The 12,845-nt window shown below is 39.6% G+C and overlaps 1 protein-coding gene across 4 annotated transcripts in view; it reads left to right on the forward strand.

Moving 5' to 3' along the window:
• Positions 1-12,845, forward strand: part of OTUD7A (OTU deubiquitinase 7A) — a 77,420-nt gene that overhangs the window by 46,854 nt on the left and 17,721 nt on the right. For all 4 annotated transcript variants that reach the window (XM_056499541.1, XM_056499543.1, XM_056499542.1 and 1 more), the window contains 4 exons: positions 2,391-2,545; positions 9,344-9,526; positions 10,774-10,992; positions 11,856-11,957. In XM_056499541.1, coding sequence (XP_056355516.1) covers positions 2,461-2,545; positions 9,344-9,526; positions 10,774-10,992; positions 11,856-11,957 — 589 coding nt within the window. In that variant the 5' untranslated portion in view covers positions 2,391-2,460. The remainder of the gene's footprint in view (positions 1-2,390; positions 2,546-9,343; positions 9,527-10,773; positions 10,993-11,855; positions 11,958-12,845) is intronic.

Raw genomic sequence — 12,845 nt, forward strand, 5'->3', positions numbered from 1 at the left:
AAAGAGCTGAGCTAACAACTTCCATGGTGAAAAAATAGTGTTAGTTCAAATGCAGAGAGGATCCTGCCAGCTCTGCTCTTTGCTTCCAGGGTGTAGATTCTGTGTGGTAATTTTGAGGCGATGGTGACATCATAAATGCTGAGTTTGGTCTTGTCTTTTTCTTTGAAAAAGGTGTCTTTTTTTATTATTGAAGTACTAAAGTAATGCTGATTCTGGGACAACTCATGAATTGGCTTCTCCAAGCTGATATACACTTCAGCTCCCCAAACTTATGACCACTCCAGCCCCCACACAATGACTGTACTTGAGTGCCCAGCTGGTGCATTTTAAATTAACACTCATTATACTACTGAGTCATTTCTGGTGGTGATCTGAAATGCACCAATGCTTTGTATCATCTCTGGCAGGTTTCTTGAGTTTGATCCATATGTTTCCATCCTGCTGGCTAAGATTCATTTCATTCTTTCTTGTCACTAGAGAAATTAGTTGTGTTCAGTTTCTGGTGCTCTTTTTGTACATAATAGTGCTGTTGAGTAAAATGCATCTATGTATGAGTGTTTGTTAAAAATAAAAGTAGCATTTTTGTCCTGCATTTGCATTGGAATAGAGTCAGCTGAGACAGAGCTTAGATGTCAAATTTGGCCATAATCCATTAAGGTAGTTCTTTCCAAAATATCTGTATTCATTTTTAACTAGTCTTCTCAGTATTTCCAGATTTCCTTCTATTGCTACATCTTCATTAGGATTACCTTTTAGAAGTGCTTCCCTTGCACAGAGGTGGTCCACTGTAGTTTGTGATCCTTCATGGGACTCACTCCAATATGTCCATGTCATTCTTGTGTTGTGGATCCAGAAATGGACATAATACTCCAGATGAGTCTCGCCAGGACTGAATAGAGGGGAAAAATCACCTCCCCTGCAATCCTCATGTGGCATCAACATAATGATACACTTGTATAAATAGTATATACAGTGTGGTACAGTGTAGAGGTAAAAGAGTGTCAAGTGGGTAGAATTAGTCCTGAAAAACATGTAATTGGTATCTGCAGAGCACAGGTGTGATGAGGAGCTGTGAGGAAGCTCGAGTTGCTTAGTGTGGAGAAAAAGGGGCTGAGGGGCACCTTATTACTCTGGCCTGGAAGAAGATTGTGGTGAGAGGGGTGTCACTCTTCTCCCAGGCAACAGTGACAGGATAAGAGCACATGGCTTTAAGGTATCCAGGGGAGATTCTGGCTGGACATCAGGATGAATTTCCTGATGAAAATTGGCACAGGCTGCTCAGGGAGGAGATGGGAGTCACCATCTCTGGAGATGTTTAAAGAAAGACTGGACATAGCACTTAGTGCCATGGTGTAGTTGCTGAGGTGGTGTCAGGTCGTGGGTTGGATTTGATCATTGATTCTGTGACCTTAAAAGTAACTTCCAACTCTAGCAGCTCTATGATTCTATGATTTTATATCCCACAAACTTTTAGTTGGTTGGACAAAGTTGGGTTTAGTGGCCAGTCCCCATGGATGAGGCTAAGAAGGACCCCACCATCCTGAGGCAGAAGGTAAATGATGTTTGCATTGCAGCAGGTATATGTTCTTGCAGAAAAAGGCAATGTCTAAGCAAGCAAACACATTCCATTTTTCAGGCTAAGTATGACCAGGTAATTACACATGAAGTAGGAAAGGACTGTTTCGTGTGGGGGACAGTGAAATTAATTAGTTTCCAGTTTCCTTCACAGTTTATTTCCCTGTAGCTGTGGTGCAAGCAAGAGCCAAACATCATCTGCTGCTAAAGGAAAATCTCCATGCCATTAAAACAAATAAAACAAATAAACCTTATAAATTACTGTAATATTAACCATTATGAACACTGGTTTAGCCACAGTTCTAGAAAAGGAAAGAAGAATAACTCCATCCCAGCCAGACCCAGCACAGCAGAGAATCTGTCAATTACAGAAGCTGTATTGGCAAGGCAAATAAAAGAAAAAATCCTAAGCCCTGCTCTGTGTGTGTTAGTATTAGTAAGGCAAAAGAGCTCTAGACATTTAAATCCTTGCTTAACCTCAGTTTATGAGCAGTGACAATGATCTGGTGATTGTACTTTTAATTAAGTGATCTCATGTTTAGCTGAATTGGAGTCAAGTAGCAAAGCTGTTTATGAGCTGCACATAAGAAAAATCAATAAAAATATGAAATATTAAGATAGAGAAAACCTTCCAGTGTGAGTGATCAGTAGCTCTAGGCTAAGGGAGAGATGGATGACAAATGCATTTTTTTTTTAATATGCTACAATTAGTATGTTGTAGCTTTTTAATAGTCTTGTTTAGGGAATAGAGGAAAAATGTGGTTTACATCACCTGGGAGTATATTCTAAACCCTGTTTCTCTTTCTCCTTGACAGATGGAGACCTTTTAGCCAGCCAGTGAATCCAGCTGCTGCTGCATGTCTGGCAGCACCTCTGAATGATCACATGACTCTTGATATGGATGCAGTCCTGTCAGACTTTGTTCGGTCCACAGGGGCAGAACCAGGTCTGGCAAGAGACTTACTAGAAGGTAAGCTTTTGGGACACAGCCATTTCCTGTGTTCACTGCTTGCTTAAACTGAGAACCAGTCATAACAAGAGAGCTCTGCTCTATGGAAACACACATTTCTTAGTATTTTTACCAAGTCAGCTCTTGTAATAAGCTAACCATAGATTATACTAAGGCAGGTGTTTTTAAGAAAACTCTTGAAAATTTCTTAGAATTAGATTGCTGTGTTTGGAGTTACCAAGAGTCAAGCCCTAAATGTTTATGTGCCAGTGAGAGAAGGGAGGAAACTTTAGCTGAATTTTCACATTCATCTGCCTGAAAGTAGTTGTAAAAGTTTCTCACGTTGCTGTGTTTAGTCTGAAGTTTAGTCTGAAAAAGATTTACTGTACAGTGATGAGGACACCAGAAGTATTTTTGGGTCCCAGTAGTTAATATGCATACCTGAACTTCACAGCATGGGAATCCAGTGGCTAGGTTGAAAAACAACTGAGAAGCTGTATCAGAAAAACAGTTGTAGTTGTTTTAGGTTTATAGGCTTAAAAGTGGAAAGACACCGCTGATATTTGAAAGCATTTCATAATAGTTGGGTTTGTTCTTTTCTTCTCTGGGTTAGCAATAATTGTGAAGATGGGAGGCTGGAAATGAGTAGATGATAACTGTAAATTGCAAGGTGGTTCTAGGGGCTTGAAACTTCCGTACTGGACCTGCTGCCTGAGAGATTTGGGGTTTGCTTTATATTTTTTATCTTAATGTACTCTAAGAAATTGTGTTAAATCAAAGTAACTGAACAGCTACAGCAGACATAAAAGTATACCTCATGTTACCTATCTCCTTTTTGCAAGAGTTGTTTTTCACTTTATGTGTGCTAGAAGTTTTTCATTTTGTGATAAGTTCTTCTTTTACTCTGGGCTTTTCAGAAATAAGGCATGATAGATTATTAACACAGAGATGTACACAATTCTGCAGCATTTCCCAAGTAATTTGATACATGAAATAAAATCTTGGAATGCGTAGCAAGGAATATTAGCATAGGCTTGCTATATTTAAGAGCCCTCTGTTTTGTCTGACTGATTTGATCAACCTGTCATTCTTGCCTAGAGTCTGTCTTAGTCTGATGGTCTTTTAGAAAAAGAACATGAGAAGATTTTTCTCAGCTATATCAGGACAGATCATCAGTTATTTTGCTGATAGAGCATTGCCAAAATTTCAAAGGGTTCCTACTTATCAGAGGTCTTTCAGAAGAGTTACTTACCTTGTTTTCCTTTCTCTAAAGAGCAATGCTTTCAAATAAATATTAAACAGGGTTTCTTTCTGTTGTACTGCTCATTTCTGTAGATGAATAGATTGAACATTGAACATACTAACAAAGAAATAAGCAATAAACAGTCTAATTATTCTGACAGGCTAATAGACATATGCATCTGCCCCAAATAATGTCCTCCTACACAGGAATTTCTCAAAGTAAAAGGGATTATTGCTAGTTCTGAACAAAATGTGCTCAGACAATAATTTCAGCACTTCTGGCTGTAGTTACATTTGGTGTAACAGCTTCTATCACTGGTCATACCTTGTGCTGGGAGACAGTAATTGATGGAGTGGTTTCTCATTTGTTTAAAAAAGTTGCAACAGGGACTGCCACCCTCACAGCATTTTGAGTTTCACAGTGTGTCAGTTCTCTGTGAGCAGAACTGAAACCCATGGAGTAACTTCTTAACAATAATATAAACAATATTCAGAAGAGCAACCCCCCCACCCCATGGTGCCAATGCCTTGTACTTGGCCTTGGAATGACGATGTCCATAGTTACAATCAAACTTCAAAAACAGCTGTAGACTAATATTTCCCAGAATTTTCAGGGTTTGGTTGTTCTTAGCCCTAAAAATGATGGTCACAGTGAGCTTGGAGCCAAAGAAAGCTTGTATAGACCCTCATTTCCATGTAATCACAAGTTTTGGTCAGATCTTCTATGACCCTGTAGCCCTTAGCTTTTTCTGACCCACTCAAAAGTTCTGTTTTTATAACTTATTCAGACTGAATTTTCAGTGTGCTCCTATGGAGTAACACCTCCTTTTCAAAGTCAAATGCTATTTCTTATCCTTGGGGGAAATTTCTTCAATTTCACTATCCTGCAGGGAATCAAGGATACCTTATGCAATTATTTTAACATAGTATTTTTTTTGCTTTGATTATGTCCTGCTACATCCACAGCACAGTTGTGCCCAATATGTGTTGTTCATCCCAGTTGCAAGTGGGTGATTTAAACACACACTGACTCTTGTGCAAGTAGCTAAAAATCTATACACTGCATATAGATTTTCTGCATTGCCAGAAGCTGTCCTAAATGTTGGCTCCCTTGATGTTTCTATCCTCTGCCTATCCTGCTGGTAAAATCCCTGCAGTTTTCTTCTGCTGAGCTTTTTATTGAGCACAGCTGCTTGTCTCTCTATCTCAGAAAGCATTCTGCTGTTAGTGCTTGATGTGTATCTTTCAGAAAATGTCCATTCTACTTTTGAAATGAAGAGGCAAAGAGATTTAAAAAAATAATAGTTATATAACATTTTAATGGCTGGTATGTGGTATAAACATCTAATATTGGACTTGCATATTTATTAAGATGCTTACAGCATTTAATTGAGGGATACATAGCTGAACATGAACTCAGGAACTGGGAGATTGGCTTTTCAGTCATGAAATGTGAGCAGGAAGGGTGACTGACCCCATGGACCAAGACAGAACTGCAGTACAGAGACATCTCAAAGAACAATGTATACAGGCAGAATTCAAAGAAAAGCATGTAATTCATAGGGAGGGAGAGAGACATTTACAGTGCTGTCATGTGATTGGGTGTACAAAACTAACTCCACAAAAATAGTCTCTTATTCTCCTCTCCCTCAGATGGTTCCTTTTTTAGTTCTCTTGTGGATGGCTTGGCAATGGGAAGAGGAAGCTGAGCTGCTACCAATGTCTCATTAAACAGGGAGCAAAGCTGTCATTTCCAGCTGCCTGTGCAGTTTGGAGTGACTTTGCATTCTAGCAGAAAACAAGGCATGTGCTAACAAAATGCCTTGCTGTATTATCTTCCTTTGAGAACATTGACCAAAATTAAATCCTGTTTTAAAGCATGTGGTCTAATTTTATCCTAATTGTTTGTATTAGTTTTTCAGAAGGAAAAAAGCTCATCTGAAGTCCTTCTTACCTTTTGCCTCTAAATATTTGTTAATCTACTTCATGCCAAACAGGAAGAAGTGCCTGCATTTCAACTGAACTTGAGGATTGCATTATTAGCAGTTGGTTTGTAAGAACAGACTTAGCCTGCATTAGCCTTGGGTGTTGCCTTCAATTTGCACTTACAGGTGCATTTCATAGATCCTGTCTTGATGCTCAGTGCTTTCCTCAGATTATTCTTCTCTAACTGAAAGTTAGCATGTTGCCCACTCAGTTGATGTTGTCCCATTAATGGCTGCATCCCATAGGGTCCATTGGTCCTGTTTCACCCCAGGAGCATTTCCTGTCTCTGTGAACATTTCCTCTGCTGAAGTCCTATCTATACATGTTGTCACTGCAGGTTGCCTTTCATTGTAGTTCTTACTGTTTAGATCTTTTCTAGTTCCCCATCTCAAATTTCATCCTTTCCAGCATTTTATTTATCATTAAATCAAGAATTTCTGCTGCCCTTTTAAATGTTCTTTTTAACATAATGGAGTGGGTGGATATTTGAAAGCTTGGGGGGTGAGGGGACTGTGTAATAGTTGCATGTTTGTTTTTCCTACTAATTAATGATAAAATCCTCTTGGTTTTTATTATACCTGATTTAAAAAGTGAAAGACAACAGATTTATTAACTATTACAACCCCACTAAGCTATAATGTTTTAGCCAAAACAAACAAGCAAAAAACCCAAAGTCTAGATAATATCATGCTGCTCTGCCCTTGTGACACACCACCTGGAGTGCTTGCATCCAGCTTTGCTCCCCCAATGGACTTCTGAGGACATGTCCAGAGGAGGCCATGAAGATGCTCAGAGGACTGAAGCACATTTGCTATGACACCCTTGGGCTCCTGGGGAAGAGAAGGCTCTGGGAAAACCTTAGAGCACCTTCCAATACCTGAAAAGGCTCCAACAGAGCTGGAGAGGGGCTTTTGACAAGATGGCAATCAAATAATCTTTGAGGTCCCTTCCAACCTAAACCATTCTTTGAGTCTATAATTTTATCAATGCTTCTAAGATGAATCCTAGTTGTGCTGTTCTTTAGCACTTAGTTTATTAACCCTTTTCTAATGTAGTTTGTGTAGTTTGAGGTAAAACTCAAAAATGGTTAAGTGGCTACTTAGACCATATATTGTTTTATCTAATCTTTATTTTTTCTTCAGGTTCCTAATGCCTCCTGTTGTTATTCAAGGAACCATTATTTAGGGCAGAAACTTCACAGTGTAGCTGTGTTTATTTTTGAATTTCCCTTTTATGTAGGCGTCTGCTATCTCTGACATTAAAACCACCACAGTGTATCTTCTCTTCCTTACTCTGCTGCACTTTTTAGTTCAGTTTATTTATTTATTTATTTATTTATTTATTTTTAATGTTTTGTTGTTTTTGGTCCAAACAAGAAGGACTTGGTTTCAAAGAAGAGACCTTTGAGTGTTAAATTGCACACCTGCTGACTCGTGTAGCACATGTAGCTGTTCAGGAAGCAATTGCTCAGTAAGAGTGTTCTTTCTGTGCAGTCAGTGAGTTGATTTGGTTCCAGCACCCTGATCATTATTTCACTACCTGTGTTTTCTATCAACTTTGTGCTCCTCCAGCTTTTTTGCTGACTGATGTTCTCTGGCCATTCGAAACTAGAAGCCTTTCCTGCAAACCTACTGTGTTGGTGCTGGTTTGGAGCAATCAGATTGTTACAGTTGCTACAGTGTACCATGCAGCATAACTCAGGAGCTCCTGTGCAATCCAGTTTTAAATGCAACACACTGTGAGCCTGCTTTCTGAAGGCTCAGTGTAATTTTTATGACAGAGCTTTTATATAAGATGATTGCATTTGGCTTAAAACTGAGGCCAGTGGGATTTCTGAGTCTGCTGATTTTCGGCTTTCCTCTTACATACATCAAAGCCCTGTCACACAACAACCACTTACAGCACATGCACTGGGATTTTTGTTAGCTTTAGAATCTGAATATGAAAAAATTTTGAGCAGGGGAACTGCAGGGAATGCCCTGAGAAATGCTGTCCATGTTCCACTGCTACAGGTCTAATACTCAGGGATCTGTACTCAGTGAATCCAGGTTTTCCTGGGGGTCCTGGGTTTGTTGAAAGCTACATTTTTTTGAATTATACTTGGGATGTGTGTTAAGTTAGAGCAGAGCCCTGCCTGGATTACAGCCATTCACTCTACGAGGGATTTTTAGTGAACAAATGCTGGCAATAGCTGAAGTTCTTGTTCCAGTATCTCTGACAATTTTCAGTGAATTTACATTTTGTCCTACAGATTTTCTAATAGGCAATTACAGCATTACAGAACAATTCTGTGTGGCTCACATGGTGGTTTATATTATAGTCTGCTCAGGAGATAGATATCATTCTTGCTCAATGATACCTATTCTCCTTTCAGAATTTTGTTAGTACTTCAAAACCCGAGGTAATTTTAGTTACCTATAGGTATCAGCTGTCTGTGCTATTTTTTCCCCTTCTTCAGTTAGGTTTTTGTTCATCACAGATATGACTGTAACAGTAAAAGGCTTTCTTTTATTTGTTTAAAACTGCTTTGTACTGTACTTAACTTACTTGTTTATACCAAGGAGACGAGCTATCTTTAACTGCTATTCAGGTAATGTGGCTTCTCAAAGTACATAAAATGACAACCTTCTGTGGTGTAATAAATCATGTATTAGTCAGAATCAGGTTACTTTTAAATTGCCAGGAAAATTGCTTGTGGAATGCTCATATAACTTGTAGGGTCTCTCTTATTTTTTATTTTAAAATTAGAAACAAGTACTTGGAGAATGGTGGACATAGCTTTATCTTAACAGGATTGTTCTGAAAATAGCAGGCAGACATCTCAACGTGTTGTTCATGTTTTTTTAAGAATGACAAGTCCCATTTCATCACCTGTACTAAACAGACTTGTGCATCTCTGGATATTGGCCTGCATTCTGTGGTTGCTGATCAGAGCAATGTGCTGAAGTGGAAGCAAATCCTTTAGGGGATTCTGTGCTGACAGATTCCACAAGCAGCTCCACAGACATGGAACCACACTGACTGATTCTCTTCTTGCAGGTTTTGTTATGGAACACTCTCCTGTATTGCCTGCTTTCTGAAAGGCCTTTATAATCTCTAAGAGAGCAAGTTCTCTCTCATGTATGAGATAAAGGGACCTAAAGTATTTTGTGTTTGCATTCTAGCTGTTCTGCAAATTAAACATAAAAAAATTTCTCACTCTTTTGGGCTATCACTCTTGTCTTTTCATCACTGCTCCTAATTATCATTTATTATTAATACAACCACACAATTGCAAATTATTGCTCCCTCTCAGTGGGGTTCAGAGTTCATACTAAATTGCTTATTTCTGAAGCCATTTGATTGGAATCTGAGCAAGGCAAGTCCCAGCCTTGATCACCTCCTGTGATACAGTGTCATAGATTTTGGGTTTGTGGATGAGAGGAGGGCAGTGGATGGTGGCTTTTACTCAATGGTAGCTGGCTGTGACACTTCTTCCCACAGTGCTGCTGTGTTGGGATGCCACAGGCTGGCTGGGTGGCCCCAGGAGGGTGGTGGGGGTAGCTGCTGCCCAGACAGAGGTGAGCAGATGGTTCCTTTGCTGTTTTGCAGGCAAGAACTGGGACCTGACAGCAGCTTTGAATGACTATGAGCAGCTGCGGCAGGTGCACACGGCCAACCTGCCCCAGGTGTTCAACGAGGGCAGGTTTTACAAGCAGCAGGAGCCAGAGCAGCCTCTCCAGGTGACCAAGGCTGAGAGGCCCTGCCTGCAGAGGCAGGATGACATTGCCCAAGGTAAGAGCTCCTCTGTTTTGGGGGGACAGGTGGGTCTCTACCCTGTCTGCCTGGGAGGTGTGCTTGGCTGCAGAGATTAGGAGGCCATGTGCCAGCAGCATGTGAGCTGTGTCATTGTCACGGGGCTCAGAGCTGCTTCTAGACCCTATTTTTCATGTTTTGGTGGTTGTGAGCTCTGTCTCAGTTCTACAAGTTGTTTTTTTGAATGTGTGATTAAAGTAAAATATGTTTTCCCCAAGCAGTCCTGTGGTACTCATGAAAGGAGTTAATTAGAGGATGTCACAGACCACTCTTGTATATCGTTTTCTATGGTTACTGAAACAAACAAACAAAAAGGTTTAAAAATCTGTATGTCATACTCACAGTGTGTGAATACTCATGGTGTATGAGGACTATGAATAACTTTCAGCTTTAAAGTTTCATTCTTTTATGGTTCCACAGAAACTGCCTCCTATCCCCTGCTGAACAGAAATTGAAACCTTAAAAAAAAGTAATCAACTGCCTCTAACACTTAATTTTCAGTACAAGATGATAAGCATTAGAATTTGCTTTTTTGTTTGCAGACTTCTTATGGGTTTTATTTCAGATCTCTCTCTCTTTCCAACTGCTGGGTTGCAATTTTTTCCTATGAATTTGTCAAGAAGCTGTAATTTGCACCAAAATAAATCTGCAGGTCTGACAGCTTGTCATGTAGGCAGGTAATAGCAGTAGCCTAGTGATGGCTTTCTGTGCAGCCATTAAAAGGAACAGAAGGGCTTCCCTTCTCCTGCTGGCTCTTCCCTCCTATTAAACAGGAAATAGCAGCAGTACTAAGGAGTTTCAGTAAAGCTTTTTTAAAATTGCTGACTTCCATCAGAAGGAAAGGAATGATTTGAGATGTCTTAAAAACACTATTAGTGATAAGTTACATTAAAGTAAGCTTTAATTAGGAGTTCAAAACCTTAACTGATTACCATTTGTTTGTCAATAAATTTTTCTTCCAATGAATCTTTGAAAACTAAAGATACATCAAGAAAAATTTATATAGGAATATTTGTCTTTCATATTTTTTGCTAGAAGGAAAGTCAAGTTCCTCTGGCTTGCCAAGAGGACCTGTAAAAGGAACAAGCAATCTTTTACAGTAGGGAAATAACCTGAAAAGGGAGCAAATAAATTCCTAGTGGAATGAATGTGCGTTCACCAGCCTTGACATTGCTAGCCCTTAATGCAGTGGCACAGGCTGTATCTTCTCTTTGGTTTCTCCACAGAAAAGCGTCTTTCCAGGGGGATTTCCCATGCCAGCTCAGCCATAGTGTCCCTTGCTCGCTCACATGTAGCAAACGACTGCAGCAACGAGCAGTTCCCCTTGGAGATGCCCATCTACACATTCCAGCTGCCCGACCTGAGCGTGTACAGCGAGGACTTCAGGAGCTTCATCGAGCGGGACTTGATCGAGCAGGCCACCATGGTGGCATTGGAGCAAGCAGGTGGGTGGCAAATCCAACATTGGGGTTGGCTTTTCTAATCCTGCTGGAAAATAAAAGCCAGAGAGTAAATGCAACTACTGTGTTCTTTGCCAAATGACTCATATCCCAAGCCTTTGTTTCTTTTAAAGCAATATAGAAAAAAAAATGGTCAAATTTAGTTAATAAAACAAAGAAATTGGGAGAGGAAGGAAAGAACTGGTGGGGAAATCATGCATGAGACAAGGACATGAGTCTGGATGGTCAGAGGGAGTTCTACTTCCAGTTCTCATGAGTAAATTATATTGCAATGACTGTGAAAGGAAACATCTTCAAGTTCTATTGCAGCTTGAGAAAATAGTTTTTAGATATGTAGTTTGTGTATTTATTATTTTTTATAATGAGAAACAACAGTTTTAAAGTAATGCATCAGTATTGCCATGGGGAAAATAAGTGTAGATATTTAACACTGATGTTAATTCACATCTATTAGTAGTTTAAAGTTTTAAGCCAATTTTGAAGGCTATGCAGAAATATATTTAAAATTAGCATTGGTGCCTTATGAAACAGCAGGAGTGCTAATGAACCATGAAATGAACACATCTGTGTAGTGAAATGCCCTACCCTAGTGATGAGAATGCAGTGTATGAGACTGCAAGATGCAAATTAATTAGAGGTGCTCTTTTCTTTTCTAGATCCATGTAGAAAATCCATGTAGTTTATCTGCCTCATTTCTAATCTTTTCAGTATTGACTTCTGACATTACATTTAAGCTTGTTTGGTAAAGAGGATGTTGATGGCTACCCCTCCTGCTGTGTGTTTACCTGCACAGAGCACTGCTCCTGTTGCAGATTGCTCTCCCCATGTGACAGGTGTTTCCTTTCCAGGACGCCTCAATTGGTGGTCCACAGTGTGCACGAGCTGCAAGCGCCTGCTGCCCCTGGCCACAACGGGTGATGGAAACTGCCTCCTGCATGCTGCCTCTCTAGGTAAGGGGCAGTCTGGGCAGGAAACCTGCCAGAAACATTCACTGCTCTCCTCTAGCCCCAGCCAAAACTCAGAAACACATGAGATGCAAAGATTTGTCTGATTCTGGAGCAATATGTTTTTCACATTTCGCTCTGGTGTTGTTTTCTTAAAGTAGGAAAGGAAAAAGTTTCTCAGGATATAAAAGTATAACTGGAACAGTGTCCAAACCCATGTATCACAAACACCAGTGATCTGTATTTTCCTTATATTTTTAATGTTCCTGGACTAACAGGCAAATTCCAGGTACTTCAGCAGGATTGTCTTCATTATGTGCGAGGAATTTGAGTCATTCCCTTGATTTTCTTCAAATAGTTCTCTGCTGTTTAAAGAATGCAGTGTCAAGCTGTTAGCTAATTCCTTTTAGGGTTTAAGCATATATGAAACAGCATTTGGGGTGAGTTAAAATAACTTCTAATTGATAAATTAATTGTTTATACAAGATTTTTTAAGCTTTTCTGCAAATTAGTAGAAACCTGTGAAGATGAAAGTCTTTGATGTGCTTTCTACATCCTAACCTATTATGAGGAAAGTTAGAGTTTTTTGCAGTTGCTAAAATCTTCCACCAAAAGTACTTCAAAGAGTGACTTTTTAAAAACAGTGGGATTTTCAATATTTTGAAGACACTCCTCTTGTTGAAAGATGTAGTAAGAAAAGAGTTTTTGCTGTTTCCAAGGATCTTTTTATGTTTGTCTACTTAATTTTTTATGTTAATTACGGCAAATGTTTGGAATATTTTGACCTCAACCCAGCAGCTGACATGGTGACTGAAACATGGATGTCTGTAGGCATAGGACTGGGGACAGCTCTGCTTTGTTTTGGTGTGGGTTACTATTCCCGACCATATAAAG

Source organism: Oenanthe melanoleuca, chromosome 10, assembly GCF_029582105.1.
Source record: "Oenanthe melanoleuca isolate GR-GAL-2019-014 chromosome 10, OMel1.0, whole genome shotgun sequence".
Lineage (NCBI taxonomy): Eukaryota > Metazoa > Chordata > Aves > Passeriformes > Muscicapidae > Oenanthe > Oenanthe melanoleuca.